We start from the raw sequence: 26435 nt of genomic DNA on the forward strand, positions 1-26435 counted from the left end.
ATGTTATTTTAAAATACGATAAAATGAAAAGGAACTGGTTCTTTCTATTCTTTCTACTTGTTGAAAATTAACTGGCTATATAACTTTTCAAATGTCATATTCAATCTGTTTCATAGATTATGATATAGCACATGAACTCAAAAGCCTTAGTTTCCTACATTAACTTCACTAGGTATTTTAATATTTTAATTGGAAAGAAATAGTCAAATTGACCTGGCCCAAGTTCATAAGATATTATTTGTCAGGCTTATTTTGGCTTTTTTTCCTATTGTCAAATACATTTTCATTGTATAAAATTCAGAAAAAGAGAAAAAAGTCATAATCCCATCACTCTAAGGTATGTATGTTTAATCTTTTCCTACAGGCTTTTTTTTTTTTTAATGCTCATGTCTGTATTTTTTCCTCAGTTTAAATAATAACTGAGGAACTTCCCTGGTGATCCAGTGGTTAAGTGTCCACGCTCCCAATGAAGTGGGACAGGGTCTGATCCCTGGTCAGGGAACTAGATTCCACATGCCACAACTAAGACCTGGCATAGCCAAATAAATAAATAAAAATTTTAATAAATAAATAATAATTGAGATCATATTAATATTAATCCTATATTGTACTTGTTTGACTAAGCATTTCCCTACATCCTTAAAAAGATACTAAGATTAACTTTAAAACTGGCACCTGCTATGTACTGTGATTTCCAATTTGTTGGAAAGAAAAAGTTTTGTATCATTCTTGTGTGGCTCAAAAATATATAAAATGAGACCCAAGGTTGCAATCTGGGCTACTGTACATGGTATGAGAAGGGTTAGTAAAGGTATACATATGCATTTTAAATCACTTGAATAGTCTCTTACTCACTTGTACTATCAATCCAAACAGCTTAACCCAAATTCTTAGAGCACACAAAGGATTGGCTTGTTTTACTTTTAAATCTGATGAGTGATAAGGATGAATTTGTCAAGTTCTGCTATTCCAATGTCATCTAAACTTCGTTAGGTTTTAAAGTGACTAGTGGGGAGTATAAGTCAAATAGCTTAGTATTTATTCCTCCTGAGCAAGTTATTTAATCTTTTTTGTTCTCTGTGTTTCTGTATAAAAGGGGATATTAAAAGTAACACCAGAAGAAATCGCTCTAGTACCTGGCACATACTGATAGCTAACATTTATTTCTTTCTCAAATGAAGCCTTCAAGTGAGCACTGAGGAGTTTTTATAGCTGACTTTGATTACATCTATTCTTCTTAATGCCTCTCAGCCATACTCCCACATTTATACATAAAAGAGTAATAAAATAAATTTGATAACAATTTACTAAAGCAAGCATGTGGGTTCTCTGCATTCACATGTAACAGAACTTTAGACTCTTCTTGGGCAACCCTAGCAACCCTCCCTACGCACAATTTTTGTTTGCTTTTGTTTTAGTTTTGTTGTGCCAGAGGGTCACTTGAGTGTTGGGTAAATAGTCTGCTCACTGACTAACTCACTGCTTTACAAATGAGTATCTTTTTTTTTAAAGATCATACTATATAAAAAGAAAGTGTTACATTCTTGAGGACATTACAGACTTGAAGAATTAATCTGTACCTCAAGAAGGTGACATCTCTACACTGAACTACATAAGCAACAACATACAGATAATTATTTCTTAGATTAAAAAAGAGCTAAAAACATGTCAAACATACCACACACACAATTCTTCTATGATATGACTGTCCAGTTGGCATTTTTGGAACACTGCACAGGGCACTGGTCTAACCTCTTGATGTGAACTGATTAATGATAAATATTCTAATAATAACTGTTACAATCAAACGAACAGAAGTAGAAAAAAACTGGCATATCAAAAAACTAGAATAATAGCATAAAAGTTTTTATAAGTGAGTGAGTGAAAGTTGCTCAGTCGTGTCCAACTCTTTGCGACCCCATGGACTATACAGTCCATGGAATTCTCCAAGCCAGAATACTGAAGCGGGTAGCCTTTCCCTTCTCCAGGGGATCTTCCCAACCTAGGGATTGAACCCAGGTCTCCCGCATTGCAGGAAAGCTTTTATTTATAAGTTCTAACAAATATGGAGTCATACAAGATTATTAACAATAAAATCAGTATTTCACTTCTCATTTAAGGTTCAATATTTACTGGCTGCTGGAACACACTGCTAGATTATTCCATGGGATGCTCAGGTCATTCTGACAGAACATCAGAGTGGAGTGAAAAATTCATCATGAGTCAAAGCAAGTTTTACAAACCCTAGTGTTCCTCCCTACACTCTAAAATACCTGGTTATTAATATTTGAAGAGGGTAAAACCACACAATAAAACACGCCTATCACATGCTATTTCCTAGTTCTCTAGAAGGAAAAGAAAATAAGACAAGATAGGAAAGAGCATCACAATGTGAGAATTGAGACAAGCAGGAAGGAAATAAGAGGACTAAAATCTATAAGACAAATATCAATTTTTTCATATTTATTGAGAAAAAAACAATCCCCCAAACAAGTAACAGACACCATACACCAATTAGACCAATCATCTTACCTGAAGAGTCCTTGTTTAAAAAGATAAGCACTAATATGACCCCCTTCTAGATATCGGATTTCACAACCAGGCCAAATTTCTTGCAGACTTCGAACTCCTGTTCGTGGAATATAGGCATCTTCTTTGGCTTGAACCACTATGATGAGGCTTGGGTCAACTGGAACTAGGCACAGGATTTTTTAAGATGCAACATATATACTTTGAAGAAGCTCTAAGAATTTTATATATAAATACTGGTAACCATATTGAAAAGTAAAATACGCCATACAATGCAGTAAGTATGCAAAAAATACTTGCCAAACTAAAACTTTTGATCATTAAATTAAAAATCAACTATACTGGATTTTCCTGGTGGCTCAGTGGTAAAGAATCCACCTGCCAATGCAGGAGACATGGGTTCTATCCCTGGTCCGAGAAGATCCCACATGCTGTGGAGCAAACTAAGCCTGTGTGCCACAACTACTGAGCCTGTGCGCTAGAGCCCAGGAGCCGCAACGACTGAAGCCCGAGCACCCCAGAGCTGAGCACGAGAAGCCACCGCAATGAGAAGCCCATGCAACCAGGAGAGTAGCCCCCACTACCTGTGGCTAGAGAAAAGCCCACATAGCAATGAAGACCCAACAGAGTGAAAAATAAACAAACAAAATAAGTTTTAAAAAAATCAACCATACTAAACCATAACATTATAATATTCATCTCTAATACAGTAAGATGAGTATTCTAAAGAAGATACAAACCCCAATGTTTTTAACGAATAAAATGGTCTTGGATTTTCATGGATAAAATTTAAATATACGTTTAAATAACTCACTTATCTTAGAAAACACATTGTGGAGCCAACGATAAATGAAATTATCTTATAGCATACTTTAAAAATATTTCACACATTTTACCTATCATCAGCATATATTCTCAATTTCATATGAAAATTAATACCTGAGAAATTTGCTACGTGAGTACATTCGTCCATAACTCCTTTCATAAATATTAAAGATTCTTTCTGAAGATTGTTTCTTCTTTGTTCTTTACTGAGTAGGTGGCATGACTGAGGACTGCAACTTGTATAACTACTTTTGTTGGTTGAAAGTGTGTGATTGAAGCAGTCCATCTTAGAGGTATCTTGTAACAAGAGTCCTTCTGATGTGGCACTGATAGATGTTTTACTAGATTTATGGCACTCAACAGGTTTTTGGGACACAACTTGGTCCGTCATATCTAAATTTAAAGTTCTAGAAACCAGATTAAGGTTAGTTAGCTTGTCTGCACTGCTAGGGAAGCGTTTCACGAACTCTTGTCCCATTTTGAAAGAATCTGTCTGAACATATGAAAGAGAAGAAAATGTCATTTAATATAAAATAGGGTTTTATGTAACAACCCTGTCAAAACAAAGAGAAAACACATATATCCATCAAGGAATAAATGGACAAACGAAATATAATATATACATATAATAGATTATTACTCAATCTTAAAAGGGAATGAAATTCGGACACAGGCTACGCCATAGATGAACTCTGAAGACATTCTGCTAAATGAATAAGCCACACACAAAAGGACCATATTGTATGATTCCAGTTTTATGAGGAATCTAGAGCAGTCAAATTCATAGAGACAGGAAGTAGAATGGTGGCTGCCTGGGGCTAGAAAGAGGGATGAACAGAGTTTAGTGTAATGGGTACAGAGTTTCAGTTTCAGATCAGATCAGATCAGTCGCTCAGTCATGTCCGACTCTTTGCGACCCCATGAATTGCAGCACGCCAGGCCTGCCTGTCCATCACCAACTCCTGGAAGAGGAAAAAGTTCTGGAGATGAATGGTGGTGATGGATGGAGGTGATGGTTATACAACATTGTAAATGTACTTACTACTACTGAACTGTACACTTAAAAATGGTTAAAATGGTTAATACTAATGAACTGTACATTTAAAAATGGTTTAAATGGTAAATTTTATGTGATATATATTTTACCATAATAAAAAAAAAAACAGAAAAAAAGGCATCCAAATTTAACTGAGGACTAAGACAAATTGTATTTTATTGCTAAATGTTTCCTACTAAATGATAAAGATTATCATTTAGGCTGTGACACATTTTGTTTTGTTTGTTTTGGCTGCACCACTAGGCTCGCAGGACCTTAGCTTCCCAGACTAGGATTGAGTCTGGGCCCCCAGCAGTGCAAGTGCAGAGTCCTAACCACCGGACAGCCAGGGAAATCTTGCTTGTGTCATGTTTTTATTGTCACAGTTTTGAAATCCATGATTTGTTTTAACCTTAGAACTTCTAAAATTCTTAGGAGTGCATCCTAGCAGTAATACTTTAGTCACCCCAAATTCTTTTCTTAGGCTGAACTAAGACAAATTAAAAATTATCAAGAAAAAATATTAATTATTAAAATTCCCAAAGTATAATACACACTAAGTTTAAGAACTTACAATTTAAGTAAAAATAAAGTTTGTCAGATACTAAAAGCAGTCAAAGAAAAGAACAACAGCCTGGGAAAAATATATTTGCAACTTTTATGACAAAGAGCTAACTGCCTTTACAATATTGTAGTGGTTTTTGCCATACATTGACATGAATCAGACGTGGGTGTAGATGTGTTCCCCATCCTGAAAAATTTTAAGAATGCAGAATGTCTGGTAATTACAAGTATCTCAAAAGCTAAAATGAGAAAAATACAGAAAGTAAGTACTCATTGAATAAATATTATTTTGCTTTGAGGGAGCCAGAAAAGATTCCCTTCCAAGAAATAAGTAATAATGATAAAAGATGTAATTAATGCACTATATCTCTTTTAAGCCTTAGCATGCATTTCACCTCAGGACAATTCTGATTTTGACATTCTTAATCTCCTTTGTCTAGAACAGGACCCCATTTTAAGCCATTATTGGAACAGAGTTCATAATCGAAAGCCATTTTTCTCCACAGGATGTATTCATTTTAATACAGAAGCTGCAAAATGGCAAATGACTAAGTCAGTTAAAAAGAATCCATAGCATAATAAATATAAATTTACATTAACTGTCAACAAACTTCTACATGAAGCCTAAAAGTTGATACAGTACAGGTGAGAACATGATTCTTCCATGTTCTCAGACTTTGTTTACTAAATAATACTGTCATAAGATCTGAAAATAAACTTTAATGGGTCTTCCTAAAGCTGCATAATTTTCCAAACAATTTTCCTCTGATTACAGAGCCTGTTCATCCCCTCACTCCTTTTTCGTTTTTCTAAATTTTTTATTTTGCACTGCTGCTGCTAAGTCACTTCAGTCGTGTCCGACTCTGTGCGACCCCATAGACAGCAGCCCACCAGGCTTCCCCGTCCCTGGGATTCTCCAGCCAAGAACACTGGAGTGGGTTGCCATATAGCCTATTAACAATGTTGTAATAGCTTCAAGGTGAACAGTGAAGGGACTCAACTATATATGTATATGTATCCATTCTCCCCCAAACTCCCTTTCTATCCATCAATCCTTTTTCAGTCCTTTAACTTTCGAAATATTTTCTTGACATTTTTCCTTGGCCTCAATCAGCCTTGCCAATTTCTAAACCAGTGCAGCACTTGCCAGAAACAATGGAGTAAGGACTAAAATAACTGTTGTAAGGAAGCCATGTGGATCTTTTGCAAGCCTATACCACAACATACTCAGCCCAGGCCTGTACATCAAACATCTTTGTAGAGACCTTATGCTTGAGTGAAAGTGAAAATGTTAGTTGCTCAATTGTGTCTGATTCTTTGCAACCCCATGCACAGTAGCCCACCAGGGTCCTCTGTCCATGGAATTCTCTGGGCAAGAATATTGGAGTGGGTTGCCACTTCCTTCTCCAAGGGACTGTTCCCACCCAGGGATCGAACCTGGGTCTCCCACATTTCAGGCATGTTCTTTACTGTCTGGGCCAGGAGGGAAACTTGAGTAGTCTCTGATTTTGTCCTGGGATTATTAGCCAGTCACATTTTCAGGTGACCCTTGGTTGGTTGTCTTCTTTAGCTCTACCATACACTTCTGAGATAAGGCTTAAATTCTGTTATGTTCTCATGTACCTCAATTTCAGATTCCAAGCTCATGCTTGGAGGAATAAATATTATTTCTTTAAGGAATATTCTTCCATCCAAAAGGGACTGAGACTGGGTTTGATCTCCAGACCAGACCAGCGTGGCACCTGAAGCCATCTGCACTTTTCCTTCATACTGGTGTTTCCCCTTCACTCACTCACCCTTCCTCACCAACCCCCTCCTCAGCCCCCACCGCCATCCCACCTGCATCCGGCCCCTGGGGCCACACTCAGCTGACCCTCCCTCCGCCTGGGGCTCACATGGTGGGGGTGTGTGAGAATCAGGGGTGGTCCCCGCCACTCCTTGCAAAGTACCATGGCTGCCTCAGCTAACACTGGGGCAAAACCTGTGCAGTGGGTGCCACCAGCCTCCCCGACTCCCAACTCACCCAGATTATCAGTAACTTTCAAACTGAATGTGCAAAACTTTAAAATTTATGAAAAGAATGGTTACTTTAGGAGAGTAATCAGGAAGCAATTCATTTCCCTGAATTGGTAAATTGGTAAATTAAGGGAAAGAATTAACCCTTTCCTATATGATCTGAGGCTCAGGGGCAAAGAATCTGTGTGCCAATGCAGGAGACTTGGGTTCCATCCCAGGGTCAGGAAAATCCCTTAGAGAAGGAAATAGCAACCCACTCCAGTATTCTTGCTTGGGAAAGCTCATGGACAGAGGAGCCTGGCATGGGTTGCAAAAGAGTCAGATGAGACTTGGTGACTAAATAACAACAATATGAATTGAACTATGAGACAACCAAATAATTAGCAAAGGAAGTGACTTTTTAAAATAAAAGTATTTAAATTAATAAATGAAAAAAAAAAAAAGGACAGAATTAGAGTATCAGCATTTTGCAACTCTCAATGTAATAGACATAGGCATTAAGCATCAATGGCTGCTTACACCACAGGAAAGAGCAGCCAGACATTACCTGCTCCCTATACTCTTGACAAAGAACATGGAGGAATATACATGAGAATACAAACAAAAATCTCCACTGTGAGAAACTCTACAAGTAAATAGCCTATGTTCTTCAACAGATAAATTATAATGAAAAGAAAGGAATGAAGAAGAATTTATAGATTAAAGATACTTAAAAGACACATCAAATAAAAGATGTGTATCTAGGAATGAATATCTGGACAATAAAATTATCTTAAAGACAGAAGGAAGTAATTACTATAAAAATCAGGATGATGATAACTAAACAGTAGAGGGAGGAGGGCCTTTTGATTAGGACACATGAAAGACGTTTTTGGTTTGGGTGCTAAAGTGCTGAGCTGGGTGGTCAAGTTCTATTCTTGACCTATTACAAATGCATTAGCTATTTAATAAACGTAGTAAGCTATACATTAGCTTTGCATGATTGTGGTTAGGACTCTGTGCTCTCACTGCCGAGGGCCTGGGTTCAATCCCTGATCAGGGAACCAAAGTCTCACAAGTCATGCAGCACGGTCAAAAAAAAAAAAAAGAAAGAACAAATATACATATATTTTTAAAAAATCTGCAATTCTTTTAAAAAATCTGAATCATTAACCATGGTCAAAATCCACCCCCCGCCATGTTATGCAAAAGTTAAAAATACTTACTCCACAGTATTCAAGCATGTGAATAATTTCTTCTTCATAAACTGTCTGTGTATAATACTGCTTTTCTAGTTCCCTCCAATTAATTGATTTACTTAGCACGCCCTGAAATAACAAACTAAATTAAGATCAGATCACATCTGTAAAGCATGTTGTCCAATAGTTTGATTATTCTTACTGTGCAGAAAAAAAATTAACAAAGCAGGCTTGAGATTTCCTATCTCTGGACAAGCCTACTTATAAGGTTGGACCTATTTAACTAGTAAACAATAATTCTTTACCCTGATATAAAACTTCCAAAATGATGTGGGTCTCTAAGCCTAAACTGCTGATACAAACAATGCTGTTTCTACTAAACACTGGATTTCCTTCTGGAATTTCAGTATGTGAGGCTGAGAATACCTAAGAACTCTGACCTCTGATATAAACCCCGGACTTCAAGGCTCAGGTGAGTTTCATTGATGGACAACAATTTGCACCTATTGTCATAACTCACTGCTGAAGAAATTAAACACATTCTGAAAGACTCCTTTGGAAGCTTATGCTTGGTTTCTTCTGGACTGTACCCTGTGTGCCTTTTTCCTTGGCTGATTTTATAGTGAATCCTTTTGCTGCAATATGTTTTAGTTGTGAATATGACTATATATGGAGTCCTGTGATTCCTTCCAGTGAATCACCAAACCTGGGGGTGATTTTGGGAACCCTGAAAACTATTATGTTTAATTATATATAGCTATCTAAATATTAACTGCAATTAAATTACCGTAGTGAAGACCCCAGATGCTGTGGACCACGACAGACATGGAATCAATGGCATGGGCTTAGGCCAGTTGGATACTGCTAAGGAAGCCATCTGTAAGATAACACAGAGAGATTCAGTTTAAAGTTCACAGTCATTAAATGAAAAATATTTAATATTAAGAAGCACTTTGGGACTGGGATGGGGAGGGAGGTAGGAGGGAGGTTTAAGAGAGAGGGGATAAATATATACCTATGGCTGATTCATGTTAGATGTATGGTGGAAGCAATCACAATATTGTAAAGTAATTATCTTCCAGTTAAAAAAAATTTTTGTATAGTAGTTGGTGAAATAAAACATGAACACAAAGTCTCTTAAACACTCATGAGAATGTCTAGCAACCTCTCCAAATTCCCCAGATCATAAACTCAACAATGACATATAATTGCCTCCTAAAAAACCAATAAAGTATATTAGGAAATTTTAAGTATCTTTAAATTTTAAGACCCTTCACAGAAACCTACCTTCTACTGGGTAAATATAGAGCAAACATGCTGGGATGTAGATCCTGGGCAGTAGGCTAAGCACACTCATTACTTAAGTGACCTGCTCAGGCTGAGCAAGATTGTAACTAAAAATCTCAGACTTTTGAGGTTGACTGAAAGGTGTCAAGAATTTGGTGAACTACAAAGCAGATTATATAGCTGATATAAAATGATGCAGTATGTTTAGAGAAGTGAAATGTTACTTTTGGCTAGAGGAATTACAGAAGGCTTCATGAAATAGCGATCTTTTAGGGGAAAAGATAGACGGGGTCTTGTCTTCTATATAAAGAAGACGGTATGATCAAAGGCAGATGGTGAGAAATACAGGGTCTGGTGGGGAAACAGCCAATATACTTCAGTTAGGCTGGTCAATAGGGCACATGTATCCAGAGGAGTAGGGAGACAGGTAGGGCCAGAAAGCTTGATCAGGATCAGATCAGAGGTTCCTTTGTTCCATAGATAATGGGGAATTAATAAAGAAACCGGAACAAAGTAGCATTATTGTCAAAGAATTGATTCAATGAAGCTAAAAAGTATTTTATAAGATTGATTAGAGAGGGTGAGATTTGAGGTAGGGAAACCAGTTAATAGGTAGCAGTCCAGCTTATAAGTTACAACACTCTGACTTAGGTCATAAAAATGGAAACAGTACTAGATAGGAAAATCAATCTTTTGCCACCTTTCAGTTTCAGTGTCTTTAGTTGTTTCAAATTTGAGTTTTTGAAGCTAATTTTATCAGTTTCAGCCTTTGGTAATTGCTTTGAATTTGAGTAAGTTTTTAAACTTAATCTTATAACTCAAATGAATTATAAAAAATATGTATCTATAGATATAGATATAAACGTACTGAATGATTGTTATGTCCAAGAAATGAGCCAGAGGGTCATGTTCCTGGCCCTCACTGAATCAATTGCTTTACAGAGAAAATGGACTGCTAGACAAACAGCCACAGTGCAAAGAAATAAGTACATGTTACTGAAAAATGAAGTGTGGTCTGGGAATCAGGAAGAGCTTCTTCCAGCTCTAACCTGGAAGCGGAAGGGCAAGCTGCTACCTGGCTAGGTGATAAGGAGTGAGGGGGCACTAGAGGGATGCACAGCTAGTGCCAGTTCCATAGTAAAACCTTTGGCAGGTTTTAAGCAGGAGAGAGCAGAGAACAGATTTAGGAAGACCACACTAGTTATAGTGTGGGAAAAAGCTCTTAAGAAAAAGATTGAGGAGAGAAAAGACTAAATGGAGAAACCAATGAGGGGACTGTACACTCTAGAAAGCAAAGATAAAATAGGTTGATAGTAGGGGATGGAGGGAAGAGATAATCGAAAAGTGTTTTGCAAATCAGCTATCTTCAGGAATTTAATAGCAAAATAAGGCATTTATAGTTGAGATTTGAAAAGCTAATTTTTATTATCAACTTTTAACAAAATATTAAATCTAATACCTGAGACATAGCTGTGAAGTAAGTAGTAAAATCAGTATCTCCATAAATCACAAAAAAATCATTATTTAATAATTGGAATAAAAGTTTAGAATCTGTTCCTGCAGGATTTCCCTGGTGGTCCAGTGACTGGGACTCTGCACTCTCAATGCAGGAGCCCGGGTTGGATCCCTGTTCAGGGAACTAGATTCCATATGCTGCAACTACAAGATGCTGTGTGCTGCAATTAAGACCTGAAGAAGCTAAGTAAAAAAAATAAGAAGAAATATTTAAAAAAATCGGTTTCTGCTTTCACCAAAAGTAAAATTAATTCTATACCTAAAGTGATTTCTTTTCTTTTGGCCATACCATGCAGCATTAGTTCCCTGACCAGGGATCAAACCCACACCCCTGCACTGGAAGCATGGAGTCTTAACCACAGGACCTCCAGGGAAGTCCCTAAAGTGAATTTGTAAATAATTAGATTCTCTAGACCTTCCACCCACTTCACAACCCTCTTCAGTGCTCATAGCCCACAGGTAAGGAGACAGGGCAATAGTTTGAAGCTGCAGTTTTCTCTGGCATGGGTCTACTGTTAGATGCCCACAGAGGACAAGCCATAAATCCATTACCATGCTTGATTCCATAGATCTTATAAACATAACCACAATTAAATATAAGTTGAAATGAAAATGCTTACGTGTCCTCCCATGGATATTCCGGTCATTCCTAGAGGTCCATAACCCTCCCTCTCTAGCCAGTGCAAGAGAGCTGCAGACTCTAAAACGAGAGCTCCTCCCATCACAAAAAGGTCGGACACGTTTTTTAAGCTGGACCTTCTAGCCTCACAAAACAAAAGAGAAAATTATTTATGTTTTTACATTTTTATACACACAAATTTACAATAGGCAGCCAAAATGCATGTTTTTCTTTTAAAGGACCAGATAGCTAAGTATTAATAAAACAATGGTATAAATTGATTAAAATTAAATTGCTGCTAACATTGTTCTACATATTAATCACCTAAAATTTAAAAAGTTGTATCTGCTCTACAACATACAACCTTCATTGAATTTCAACTACTGAACTATTTCGAAATCCAGAGGAGAACATATTATTTATTTGACAGAACTTAAAAGTGTTAAAATATGTATGGGAAAATAATATTTCTATATTGTCAATTTTTAGTTAAATTACCACATCAATAAAAGGAAAAACAAATTTACAGTTGTCCCTTCTTAGGAAAAAAAAATTACAATAGAGCTTAAAGCTCACATTAAAAAAAAAATATATATATAAAAGAATTGAAACCTAATAGTAATTTTGTTTAGGTTTAATTGAAACCTAATAATAATTTTCATAGAACCAGAGCAAAAAACTCTTAAATTTGTATGGAAACACAAAAGACCCGAAAAGCTAAGGCAATCTCGAGAAAGAAAAATGGAGTCTGGAGGAGTCTGACTCTCTGATTTCAGACTGTACTACAAAGCTACAGTAATCAAGACAATATGGTAATGGCATAAAAACAGAAATCTAGATCAATGGAATAGGATAGAAAGCCCAGAAATAAACTCATGCACCTATGGTCATTTAATTTATGACAAGAGAGGCAAGAATATACCATGGAGAAAAGACAGTCTCTTCAATAAGTGGTGTTGGTAAAACTGGACAGATACATGTAAAAGAATGAAATTCAAAAACTCGCTAACACCATACACAAAAATAAACTCAAAATGGATTAAAGACCTAAATGTAAGACCAGAAACTAAGAAGTCTTAGTGGGCTTTCCTGGAAGTCTAGTTGTTGAAAATCTGCACTTCCAAGGCAGGGGGTACAAGTTTGATCCCTGGTCAGGAAAATAAGGTCCTACATGCTGCATGGTGTGGCCATAAGATTAAAAAACACAAAAACCTCTTAGAGGAAAACACAGGCAGAACACTCTTTGACATAAATCACAGCAATATCTTTTTTTTTTGGCTGTACCACACAGCATGTGGAATCTTAGTTCCATGACCAGGGATTGAACCTGTGCCCCACGCATTGGAAACACAGAGTCTTAACCAATGGACTGCCAGGAAGTCCAGCAATATCATTTTTGATCTATCTCCCAGAGTAATGAAAATAAACAAATGAGGCCTAATTAAACTCAAAACCTTTTGCACAGCAAAGGAAACCATAAACAAAACAAAAAGACAACCCACAGGCTGGGAGAAAATATGTGTAAACAAAGCGACTGACATACAGCCCATGCAGCTTTATGTAAAAAAAAACAAAACAAAAAACACCCACTCAAAAAAATGGGCAGAAGATCTAAAAAGACATTTCTCCAAAGAAGACAGGCAGATGACCAAAAAGCACACGAAAAGATACTCAACATCACTAATTATCAGATGCAAATCAAAACCACAATGAAGTAACACCTCATACCAGTCAGAATGGCCATTAACAAAAAGTCCACACAAAAAAAAAAAAAAGTCCACAAACAGTAAATGCTGGAGAGGGTAAGGAGAATAGGAAACCCTCCTACACCGTTGGTTGGAATGTAAATTGGTATAATCACTAAGGAGAACAGTATGGAAGTTCCATAAAAAAATAAATAACTACCGTATTATCCATCAATCCCACTCCTGAGTATATATCTGGTGAAAACCAAAATCCAAAAGGATACACTCATCCCAGTGTTTGCTGCAGCACTATTTACAATAGCCAAGACATGAGTGAGTGAAGTCGCTCAGTCGTGTCCGACTCTTTGAGACCCCATGGACAGTAGCCTACCAGGCTTCTCCATCCATGGGATTTTCCAGATAAGAGTACTGGAGTGGGTTGCCATTTCCTTCTCCAAGACATGGAAGCAACCTAAATGCCCACTGACAGAAGAATGATAAAGATGTGGTACATATATACAATGGACTATTACTCAACCATAAAAAAGAATGAAATAATGCCATTTGCAGCAACATGGGTGGATCTCAAGATTACCGTACTAAGTCAGACAAAGAAAGACAAATATCATAGGCTATCACTCATATGAGGAATCTAGTTTTAAAAGGATACAAACGAACTTATTTACAAAGCAGAAACAGACTTACAGATACTGAAAATAAACGTATGGCTGCCAAAGGGGAAATGTGAAGGGAAGGGATAAATCAGGAGTTTGGAATAAACATGCCCACAGTACAATATATAAGATAGATAACCAACAAAGACATACTGTATAGCACGGGGAACACTACTCAATATTCTGTGATAACCTATGTAAGAGAAGAATCAAAAAAAGAATGACTAGATGTATAACTGAATCACTTTGGTACACCTAAAACTAACACAATGCTGTAAATCAACTATACTCCAATAAAATTAAAATATTAAAAAAGGAACAAGGCAACAATAACAAAAGGAAAATAAATAGCAATGTAAAAGAATTCAACCTAATACTAGTCTCCTGGATTACTGAAATCTCGACTATTAGAAAAATAATTTTTATAAAAATACATGTTTTAATGAATTTAAACACACCAATTCAACTGAAACTTTGTTTTAGAAACTGATTGTACATACAAGTATTTACTTGTAAGAATTATTTTATGCCATATTTTTAGAATCCAGAACCATTCTTATATAATGATAAAAAATATGACTTTATTACTAAAGTGACCAAGTTATAATCTATTTTTCAAAATTTAATTCACATAAAGACATACTCCTATAGGAAACATTGCCAGAATGTATAAAAATTCACTTTGTCAATGGTTATTATATGTAGAATAATTATGTAGACTTATTTTAATGTAGACTTATTTATGTAGACTTAATTAATGTAGACTTATATTAATAAATATGTAGACTTATTATGTGCCTATGTAGAATAATTATGTGCAAAGAACCAAGTGCCATAGGAATGCAAAGCTTTGAAAAACAGAACTCTGGCTCCCAGAAGACCTTATCTCCACTGTCCTACCATATCCTCTTAGAGTTAAGTCCACAAAGCAGCTTTCTCTTTATAGAAACTATGCTATCTTTTGCCAAAATAAATTATATTCATCATCATAAAAAGGCCTATTTATCGCTACATTGGATTTCTATCCTTGTTCCAATTTTCTATTTATGATCATAGTTCTCCTGATTACTTATTTTAGCCTTGTATGGAAGTTTGAAATCTTAGTTTCACTTCAGTTGGTTCTTTTACATAGAAGTTACTAATGTAGGTTCTAGGACAATGGTTCTTTGTAACAATGGACTGAGTCTCAAATGGTTTAACCATTTTTGATGAAAGCAGGCATAGATGGCTTTGAGAGAGAGAAAGAGAGAGAGATGAAAGTGAGAGAAAACTGTTTATTATAATTTAAATTATAGGCAATTTCTTACTTAGGATGAATTGTTCAAGAAAAACAAAATAAAGTATTACATTTCTTGGGTATATAATATCTGATAGGATAACTTATAAACATAATTCTCAACAATCCTTCATGGAAGAAATTATTTAGTATTCCCACTTCATAAATGAGTTAACTGATACTTGGAGAGACCAAGGCCATACAATTAGCAAATGGTAAGTTATGATTCCAAAGTATATTTATGACTCCAAAGTCACAGTCTTCCTATTAAACTTACGCTGATTCTTAGAACTCAATAACCTCTTGTACTTTTTAACCACTTATATGACACACCTAGTTCTGAATTTATGGCATGGCTCCTGAGTAAGAATTCTTGGACTATTTAGTTTTGCATTTTAACTTTTCACAAGGTTTTGAAAGGAGATTCTAAACTACCCTTCACAGAATATAGGTTTGCCTCCACTGCACTGTGCTTTTGTCTGTACCTCCTTCACGTTCTCACCACTTTATAAAGACCTATGGTGGTGGTTTACTCGCTAAATTGTGTCCATCTCTTTGTGACCCCATGTACTGTAGTCTGCCAGGCTCTTCTTCCATAGGACTTCTCAAGCAAGAACACTGGAGTTGATTGCCATTTCCATCTCCAGGGGATTGTCCCAGCCCAGGGATCGAACCCAGGTCTCCTGCTTGGTAGGAGGATTCTTTACCACTGAGACACCTGGGAAGCCTGTTACGACCACTTTGAACACGTGACTTCTCTCTCCCCAGCACTTTCCATCTTCCTACTTCTTCACTTGAAGGTCTAACAGTCATTACAAGTTTAACATGTCCAAGGAAGAACTTTTGATCTCTTACCTACAATATCCAATTTTTTAACAAGTCGTCTTATTTCAACTTGTAAATTTTATCTAAAGTACATTAGTACTTCATTTCCTCTGCTACCACTTGACTTTAGTCAAATTTTCCCCTGCATTATTGAAATTAACTTATATGCAGAGTACATCATGAGAAACGCTGGGCTGGAAGAAGCACAAGCTGGAATCAAGATTGCCGGGAGAAATATCAATAACCTCAGATATGCAGATGACGCCACCCTTATGGCAGAAAGTGAAGAGGAACTCAAAAGCCTCTTGATGAAAGTGAAAGTGGAGAGTGAAAAAGTTGGCTTAAGCTCAACATTCAGAAAACGAAGATCATGGCATCTGGTCCCATCACTTCATGGGAAATAGATGGGGAAAGTGGAAACTGTCAGACTTTATTTTTCTGGGCTTCAAAATCACTGCAGATGGTGATTACAGCCATGAAATTAAAAGACGCTTACTCCTTGGAAGGAAAGTTATGACCAACCTAGACAGCATATTAAAAAGAAGAGAGATTACTTTGCCAACAAAGGTCCGTCTAATCAAGGCTATGGTTATCCCAGTGGTCATGTATGGATGTGAAAGTTGGACTATAAAGAAAGCTAAGCACAGAAGAATTGATGCTTTTGAACTGTGGTGTTGGAGAAGACTCTTGAGAGTTCCTTGGACTGCAAGGAGATCCAACCAGTCCATTCTAAAGGAGATCAGTCCTGGGTGTTCATTGGAAGGACTGATGTTGAAGCTGAAACTCCAGTACTTTGGCCACCTGATGCAAAGAGCTGTCTCACTGGAAAAGACCCTGATGCTGGGAAAGATTGAAGGCAGGAGGAGAAGGGAACGGCAAAGGATGACAAGGTTGGATGGCATCACCGACTCAATGGACATGGATTTGGGTGGACTCTGGGAGTTGGTGATGGACAGGGAGGCCTGGTGTGCTGCGGTTCATGGGGTCACAAAGAGTCGGATACGACTGAGCGACTGAACTGAACTGAATTGTAATAGTCTCCTATGTGAAGCTACTTTATTGCTACTCTTGCCCCAGTAAGCCAGATAGGCCTTTAAAAACATAGATCAGATCACTCCTTTGCTTGAAATTCTCCAGAGGTTTCCCAATGCACATACAGTAAAATTCAAAGCACGATTGTTGTTTATGTCATGTCCGACTCTTTGTGACCTCATGCACTGCAGCATGCCAGGCTTCCCTGTCCTTCACTGTCTCCCGGAAGTTCCTTTTCATTATATCATGTCCTCATATCTAATACTGCTTCAACCATGCACTCACCCCCTATAATTCTTTCTCCCATTTATCTGCTTCATTTTCTTCATGGCATTGATAAGCACCTAAAATTATCTTTTATTTTTATCTAGCTCCCATACTAGAATATAAACTCTATGAAGGTAAGAACCTTGTCGTTTTGTTGCTATCTTACCAGTGGTTAGGGTCAAATATCTATTGAATGAACCAAAATCAAACACAATATATTAATAAATTATGGAAACACAAGAAAACTGATTTAAAAGTTTATCATTTTAAAAGACAAGAAAATAAAAAAAGCTTATCTTCAGATTACCTATACTACACATTGCAAGAATAAAAAGAGTAGTGTTTCATTTCACAAACTAAATGTACCTTAAAAAGGGAAAGTCTTTTAATTTCTTTGGTTACAGTTTTACAAATACAATATATCTTTAGTCAGCCTATTAAAATTTCTTATTTATCTTTTTATTAGACATTGCAAAAAGCTTAAAACAACAATTTAAGATAATATGCGTTAAATTTTGAGTTTTATAACAGAAAATCTTCCCCAATAACACTTGGATATTAAACTTAAAAATGTTTAGCCTATCAAAAATTTCAGAATTGCTGAAAATTTAGTATAAAGAATGGAAAATGAAGGTAACACATACTTACATTTGGTCCTTGGGTTTCCTGCAGCCATTTAAGAATGTGGGTCAAAGAGAAAGTTTGACAATAATTAAATGTACTGTGTCTCAAAACACATGAACTTAAGCAAAACAGTTAAATTTGAAGACAATTTAATGCTGAAATTAACTATTTTCCAGTTATCTCATATAGGCTGTTTATAAGTTCTCAAGTTTTTCAACTTAATTCTTTTTCTTTTTTAAAAAAGCTTAATTGAAATATAGTCACAACCAGACAATTCACTCATTAAAGTGTACAACTCAATGTTTTTAGTATATTCAACAAGGTTGTGTAATTGTCAACTTAATTTAAAAATGAAGTTTATTGGTTTCTTTCTTCATGTATACATTTTTATAGAAAATCTTGAAAATACAGAAAAGCATGTTTGAAGAAAAACTATTTTATCTACAGAAAACCATAATAATATTTTGGTATACTTCTTTCCAACATTTTCACTTCTGCACAGTTTTTTTTTTTGCACAGTTTTTTAAATGAACTTACTGTTCTAGGTTTTTTTATACCTATGTCATATCATAGTTTTATACATTATTTTTGCATTAAAAATACTTTTCATTCATTATTGTAAACTTTTAATAATAACTTGCTAAAATCTACTGAATGACTGTTATTTGCCAGGCACTGTTCTAGAAAGGAATAATCATTTAAGACTTTAAATAACCTAAGAGATTATTCCCATTTATGAAGGAAAAGTTGAGGCACTAAAAGGTTCAAGGTTATACAGGTAGTAAATGGCAAAAAGTAACAAACATAAAATAACCAATCATACAACATTCCAATGTTATAAACCACAATTTAATTAACCATTTTTCTACTATTAGACATTTAATTTATTTCCAGTGGTTTTATCTTTAGAGTAAACGTCCCAGAATTAATATGACTCTGTCAAGGGATGTGAGATTTTTAAAGGCTCACAATGCATATGGTAAAAATGCTTTCAAAAAGTTGAACAGTCATCAGTAATGAAAGTGCCCATTTCACAACAGCCTCATGGCTACCGTGTTTTATTTTTAAAAATTTTTTGTAATTGCTGCTTTAACTTTACATTTCTGTTATTACCACCAATGCTGAACATTTCTTTATATCTGTGCATCAGTTTCCTTCCTTCTTCTGGGAATAGTCTGATGTCATCTTGAAATTTAAGTTAAGAACTATTTCTAAACCTCAACTGATATTTAAATGTAAATGCATTTAAAATATGAGCTTCCAAAAAAAAAAAAAATAAAATAAAATATGAGCTTCCTTTGTAAGTCAAACACTTACTTCCCATATAAAACTCAAAGGAACCAGAAGGGCAGTTTATCTTTATTATACAATAGAAATAAAATCTATAAATTGCCTTTTAAAAAGGTATGAAACAAACAAAAAAAAAGATATGAAACAATTTTTCACTTCTTTTCATTCTTGCTTCTTACTTCTTAAGCATTTTCTGAACTGACAAATTTCACTGCTGTAGAAAAGCTGGATAGTATCTATCATGCCTTTTGATAACTAAATCTATAAATAAATAAATAAAAGATTTCAAGGTATTATAAAAGGATATAATAAGGGTTTTCTAACAGCAAAGAGGCCATTCGGGCTTCTTTAATCATAGGACGAGCCATTAGTGTTCGTCGTCTCCAGTAATGCTAAGGAAAGAAAAGATGACTTACTTAAGAATACAGTAAGTAAATTAGAAGTTTGAGATTAACATATACAACTACATATAAAAATAGAAAATTAAGGACAAGTAGCACAGGGAACTCTACTAAATATTTTGTAATAACCTATAAGGGAAAAGAATCTGAAAAAGAATGGATATATGTACATGTATAACTGAATGACTTTGCTGGACACCTGAAACTAAGACAACATTGTAAATAAACTATATTCAAATATAAAATAAATAAATCAAATTTTAAAATATAATAAACACATCTATTAAGGAGAGTAGGTGGGTGTCATAATAAAGTCTTACATGATCTCCTGTTCCAGCAAGATGAATGCATACAGGTCTGTATTTGCTATTCCACTCTTTAGGCACAATAAATTGGAACCTATTTAAAATAAGACGGCACATCAGTGAAACTAAAAGGTTTTAAATACATACTTTGAATTCTTTAAAGTTCCATAATTAAATTTTTTGGGAGAAAAAATCATTTAGAATTTTGACATTTATATTGTAAGTGACTGATTAAACTACTGTTTGCCCAATGGCAAGAAAGATATTGTAAATTTGCTTTGTATTACAGTGTTAAAATATTTAATTATAAGCACAGAATTTAGCATAGTCATTTTCACCTTATTCAATACCACAACTTTATATATGCAAAATGAAATTTTCTCATTTTGTAAAGACATCAACAAATATAATTAAGTCCTAGAAAAGCAATTCTTTAGACAGGTCTACTTTTTCTCCTTGCAGGAATAATGCTTGGCTGTACAAGCTGTTGATGTATCAACAAAATAGTTCATGGTTATCTTTTTTTCAATTTGGAGTGTATGACAGGATTTATTAAAACTTTTATGTTTGACGGTAAAAGCAAACCACGCCCCTGCAGCAAATATCTATTTGTCGTCTTCTTATTATAGTATTTGGTCTCCTCTATAATGTTTTTTCCTATATGACTTTAGCCACTGTAGTAAGATATATACAGATAAAATTTACCATATTTAATTGTACAGTTCAGTGACATTAAGTACATTTACATTGTTGAGCAACCCCTACCACTATCCATTTTCAGAATTTTATCTTCCCAAACTGATTTATTTTTCTCTTCAGTTTTCTTAGCAGTTGACATTCTGGAATAATTATCATAGTAGAATTCTGCATTCTGTCAGCTCAAGGTTTGACCTCAGATGGTTGCAGTCTTGGGCAATATAAACCTGAATTCTGAGCTTACTTTGCCTGGGCAAGGGAAAACACCACTACTTGTATGTGCTTAGTCACTCAGTCATGTCTGACTCTATGCGACCCTTTGGACTGTGTCCTCTGTCCACAGGAATCTTCAGGCAAGAATACTGGAGTGGGTTGCCATTTCCTTCTCCAAGTGATCTTCCTGACCTAGGGATCAAACCCGAGCCTCTTGTGTCTCTTGTACTGCAGGCAGATTCTTTAACTGCTGAGTCATCAGGGAAGTCCTACCTACTGTAAATAAATTGTTAAATAGAATATAGACAAGTAAATTTAGGACAGTTTAATGATTATTTCTATTGTATGCTCATGCAAACTAACTCTTAATTTTCTATCTCATAGTCAAAACTACCAATGTTAACAGTTCTGCTTCATTTTGGGCTTCCCTGGTGGCTCAGTTGGTAAAGAGTCTGCCTTCAATATGGGAGATCGGGGTTTGATCCCTGGGTTAGGAAGATCCCCTGGAGGAGGACATCCCCTGGTGGGCTCCTCCATGGGTTTGAAAAGAGTTGGACACGACTAAGTGACTAAGCACAATGACTGCTTCTTTTAGTATTCCCAGCACTGTACTGCTTCTTGATATATTGAAGATTATGCTGGTAACAGTTTAAGTTCAAATGTATACTAAACTTTAAACTTTTACTCTCCCTCCATATTTTAATGGAAAAATACTGAATAATTACTGTAATTAAAAAGTAATTTGAAATAATGACATTGATATTAATTGCATACATCAACATAAACAACCTACTACCATAACTTTCTAAATAAAAATTCTTACCTAGCAATAACAGATTCAACTGGCATGATATCAGGCACATAATGGGCCATGGGGGAAACAAAGTGTCCATCTAGGATCTTACAATCTGATTGCTCTTCAATCTAAGAAAAAGCAAAACCAAGTTGTATACACAAGGATGAAGATATCTCAGTCTATCATAGATGTTTTTCTATTTAAAAGTTCTATTTATCTGTTCTGGAATTAGACAGGGATAGCTGCACATTTTGGAATATAATAAAAAACTACACTGAATTGTACATTTTAAAAGGGTGATTTTTCTGTATTTGAATTATTTCTCAATGTTTGAACACTGAGAGTGAGAGTGAGATAAGGTTGGGGGAGAAGAAGGATATCTCCAAGAAAGCATTCTAAAATCCTAACAGTAATTCCTCCCAGGGAGGAAAATGGAAATAGGGGGTAAAAAGTGCCCGGAGTTAGAGTTCTGATCTTTATGTGGTATGTTTTAAATTTGTTTAAGCCTATGAGTCTTTCTTCTCATTGGAGAAGGAAATGGCAACCCACTCCAGTGTTCTTGCCTGGAGAATCCCAGGGACAGGGGAACCTGGTGGGCTGCCGTCTCTGGGGTCGCACAGAGTCAGATACGACTGAAGCGACTTAGCAGTAGCAGCAGCATGAGTCTTTAGTAGAAGAAAAGAGAGAAAATGGAAATATTTAGCCACGTTTGAGGGAGAAATGTTCTAAATCCAGAAGATATAAGGAGCTGCTATATGGTATAGAGGAGGGATTTCCAATTTACAAGATTCTGTGTTTAGCAGTGAAAGTCTTTTATCCAATATACAAAAGAGATGAAAGTGGAGTTATTTTGGTTGATGGCAGTGAGGGATATGAAGTTTAACCATTTGCGGCTCCTCCCCAACAACACTAAATATCCAATTACATGAACCTAGAAATATTTTACAAAAAAACATGGCTGCTTAAAAACAAAACTATTTCAAACATGTTCTCATATTCTCTAATTTTATAGCATTTTCTTTCTACCCTTCTCTCAGCAATTAACTGTATCCCATAAGAATTCCCTGATGTTATATAACAATTGTTTGGCTAACAACTTCTCATGTGCTGATTCTCTAACTAGAGTACTTCCCTGTATTATTTGTAATTCTTCTGAAATGTTGAATAATTTACTTTAACTTTCTTGAGCCTAAAGATAAAAGATGAGGTTCAAAAAGATCCAGCCCTAAATATTTTCTTGTATTTATCTAAGTGTTAAAAATATGCTCCTATATATAAACATGCAGATAGTTATTGTAAGCATTCAGTTAGAATATATACAATAATAACATTAAAAAAATATTAAATGAAAAAAATCTATACTGTACTCATTGTTTTAGAATTCACTGTTATTATACTCCAACATTAAGCCCACTCTTGCCACAGTTATATAAAACCTGAATTTCTATAATTGCATTTCTTTCATTTGAATACCTTATCGATGTACACTGGATAATCACTTGAAACCAGATTCTGACATCTTTCTCGATTTCCAATAATCTTTCTGAATTCAAAGAGTCTATTATGGGAAGGGAGGAAAAGGGAAAAATTCATTATTCCCATTATATTGAGACTGTTGAAAAGTAACTAAAAATTAGCAAGTCCAGTTTACAAACTGTATTAAAATTTTATTTTAATAATTAAACAAAAAATTAGGCTTTGGTTTTTTTCAAGACTGAAATTTTGTTTCAGAAAAAACATGAGAAATATCATTGTTCTGAAAGTAATTAACATATGCAAGCCTCAAAATTAAAGTTGCAAATTCTGAATTTTCAGAAATCCAAATGTTTCCATGAGCTATATAGTATATCACAGTTTTATAGTCATCACAAATTCAAGTTACTCAAGAAAGTTCAGTCCTTGAAAACTCTAAGCAATAATTCAGATCAGATCAGATCAGTCGCTCAGTCGTGTCCGACTCTTTGTGACCCCATGAATCGCGGCACGCCAGGCCTCCCTGTCCATCACCAACTCCCGGAGTTCACTCAGACTCACGTCCATCGAGTCAGTGATGCCATCTAGCCATTTCATTCTCTGTCGTCCCCTTCTCCTCCTGCCCCCAATCCCTCCCAGCATCAGAGTCTTTTCCAATGAGTCAACTCTTTGCATGAGGTGGCCAAAGTACTGGAGTTTCAGCTTTAGCATCATTCCTTCCAAAGAAATCCCAGGGCTGATCTCCTTCAGAATGGATTGGTTATATCTCCTTGCAGTCCAAGGGACTCTCAAGAGTCTTCTCCAACACCACAGTTCAAAAGCATCAATTCTTTGGCGCTCAGCTTTCTTCACAGTCCAACTCTCACATCCATACATGACCACTGGAAAAACCATAGCCTTGACTAGACAGACCTTTGTTGGCAAAGTCATGTCTCTGCTTTTCAATATGCTATCTAGGTTGGTCGTAACTTTTCTTCCAAGGAGTAAGCGTCTTTTAATTTCATGGCTGCAGTCACCATCTGTAGTGATTTTGGAGCCCAGAAAAATAAAGTCTGACACTGTTTCCACTCTTTCCCCATCTATTTCCCATGAAGTGATGGGACCGGATGCCATGATCTTCGTTTTCTGAATGTTGAGCTTTAAGCCAACTTTTTCACTCTCCTCTTTCACTTTCATCAAGAGGCTTTTTAGTTCCTCTTCACTTTCTGCCATAAGGGTGGTGTCATCTGCATATCTGAGGTTATTGATATTTCTCCCGGCAATCTTGATTCCAGCTTGTGTTTCTTCCAGTCCAGCGTTTCTCATGATGGACTCTGCATATAAGTTAAATAAACAGGGTGACGGGGTGCGCAGGAAAACTAAACCAGTTGCGATTTGGTGAAGTCTTCTAATATCTTTGTGGGCGCAGGAGGGCCTAGAGGAGCTATCCTACGTTGAAGGTCAGGAAGGGCGGCGGTGAGGAGATACCCCTCGTCCAAGGTAAGGAGCAATGGCTGCCCTTTGCTGGAACAGCCATGAAGTGATACCCGACACCCAAGGTAAGAGAAACCCAAGTAAGACGGTAGGTGTTGCAAGAGGGCATCAGAGGGCAAACACACTGAAACCATACTCACAGAAAACTAGTCAGTCTAATCACACTAGGACCACAGCCTTGTCTAACTCAATGAAACTATGCCATGCCCGTGGGGCAACCCAAGACGGGCGGGTCATGGTGGAGAGATCTGACAGAATGTGGTCCAGTGGAGAAGGGAATGGCAAACCACTTCAGTATTCTTGCCTTGAGAACCCCATGAACAGTATGAAAAGTAAGCAATAATTACCAAAGTTAAAAATCTATGTCTGAGAGCTCTTTAAGTCTGAATTACTTTAAAAATAGTTCAATTTATGATTATGTGAGTTAAAACTTAACAGCAATAATTAGAGAGAAAATAATTTCTTTTTTTATTTAATAGTTAATGCTTAACTTACCAATCACTTTATATTTATAGAAAAAGGCTTTTTTAAAAACTGAAATGAAATTTTAAATGTTTACTAAAACAACGAACTTGGAGCAAGCATGCAGAGAAACTGCTTACCTTTTGAGATCCTCTGGCCTTCCCCATCCTCTGATAAAAAGTTTTGTAAGGAGTAGTCTCCGGTATAGAATATCTAACTTGCTCACACCCATCAGTAGCAAACAAACATCTACAAAACAAACATTTAAACGACCTTGAAATATTTTATTTTACTCAGCAGGTCAATTTTCTAACTCTCTCTTTACATATTAGGTACAAAGTAAAGATTGACCTACTCTTAGCAACTTTCCAATATACAACACAGTATTGTTAACAATAGTTACTATGCTGTACATTACATCCCTGTGACTTATCTTATAGGAAAAAAAAAATTGTAACTCTGGTTACAGACTGATGGATGTTATCTAAACTTGTAGTAAATGCATCACAATATATACATATATCAACTCATTGTGTTGTATACTTAAATATAACATTATATACCAATAAGACTGGGGGACAATGAAATAATGAGATTAAACTAGAACCTTGAATTTATTCTCTTGGGAATAAGATACAAGATACAGGAAAAAAGAACTAGGACGAAAGTAGAGAAGATGAAGTAGAGCTCTGAGCATCAGTAAACTGAATTCTCTAAGGCAGCACCTTCCCATTCTCAGCACAGTGACTGACAGCAAATACTCAATATCTGTTGATAACAATAGGAGTGGCTAATATGTAATACTGATTTATCTGCCAGTCACCATTTAAAAACTACACACACACACACACACACACGTTCTTGTTTAAACCTTCCAACATTTTTATGAAGAAAGATATAGTACCCCAAGACAAGGAGAGGATAGGTGATTAAGGTCACGCAACAAGTGGGAGACAGACCTGACTAACGCATGACTAAAGATCTAACTACTCTTCTGTACTACAGTGCATGAAAAGTCATAATTAATCAGTGTGACCTCTTCTGTACCACTTATCTGTCTTTCCCAAATAGTTCTGAAGCTTTTAAAAAAATATCTGCCTCAGTCTTTTCAAATCGAATGGTGCAGTTTTGATTTGCAGGCAAAACCTGATTCAGGTTCAGGGTTTATTCTACTTAGAAAAATGGATAATGGAAACTAAAAGTTCAATCAATGAGGTTTCATAAGTACTTACCTATTATTACTCTGAATGTTGGGGGAACCACCATTTACATCTTATATTTTTACTCTTTGATTTGTAACAAACAAGTTCATTTTAGTGCTCTTCTTTATATTAAGTGTACAATCTAATCCACCATCAACTGCACTAGCACTTT

The 26435-nt window shown here is 35.8% G+C and overlaps 1 protein-coding gene, 1 non-coding gene and 1 pseudogene across 11 annotated transcripts in view; all 3 read right to left on the reverse strand.

Annotated features, from left to right (window-relative positions):
• The window catches only part of ABHD18 (abhydrolase domain containing 18), a 39302-nt gene that overhangs the window by 2498 nt on the left and 10369 nt on the right, over window positions 1–26435 (reverse strand). For 5 of the 10 annotated variants that reach the window (XM_059876051.1, XM_059876053.1, XM_059876054.1 and 2 more), the window contains 11 exons: window positions 25202–25310; window positions 23127–23211; window positions 21681–21781; window positions 19964–20042; window positions 19548–19634; window positions 17977–18002; window positions 11571–11709; window positions 8936–9025; window positions 8176–8277; window positions 3469–3847; window positions 2533–2695 (listed from right to left, as the gene is read on the reverse strand). In XM_059876051.1, the coding sequence (XP_059732034.1) occupies window positions 2533–2695; window positions 3469–3847; window positions 8176–8277; window positions 8936–9025; window positions 11571–11709; window positions 17977–18002; window positions 19548–19634; window positions 19964–20042; window positions 21681–21781; window positions 23127–23211; window positions 25202–25293 (1343 nt within the window). In that variant the 5' untranslated portion in view covers window positions 25294–25310. The other 5 variants (NM_001102129.2, XM_059876056.1, XM_059876057.1 and 2 more) reach the window with 5 other exon arrangements.
• LOC112442023 (small integral membrane protein 15-like) lies at window positions 4232–8166 on the reverse strand (annotated as a pseudogene).
• On the reverse strand, window positions 11374–11507 carry LOC112442093 (small nucleolar RNA SNORA42/SNORA80 family). The gene has a single exon (XR_003030111.1). It is a non-coding gene; the product is annotated as a small nucleolar RNA SNORA42/SNORA80 family (small nucleolar RNA).

This window comes from Bos taurus, chromosome 17, assembly GCF_002263795.3.
Source record: "Bos taurus isolate L1 Dominette 01449 registration number 42190680 breed Hereford chromosome 17, ARS-UCD2.0, whole genome shotgun sequence".
Taxonomy (NCBI): Eukaryota; Metazoa; Chordata; class Mammalia; order Artiodactyla; family Bovidae; genus Bos; species Bos taurus.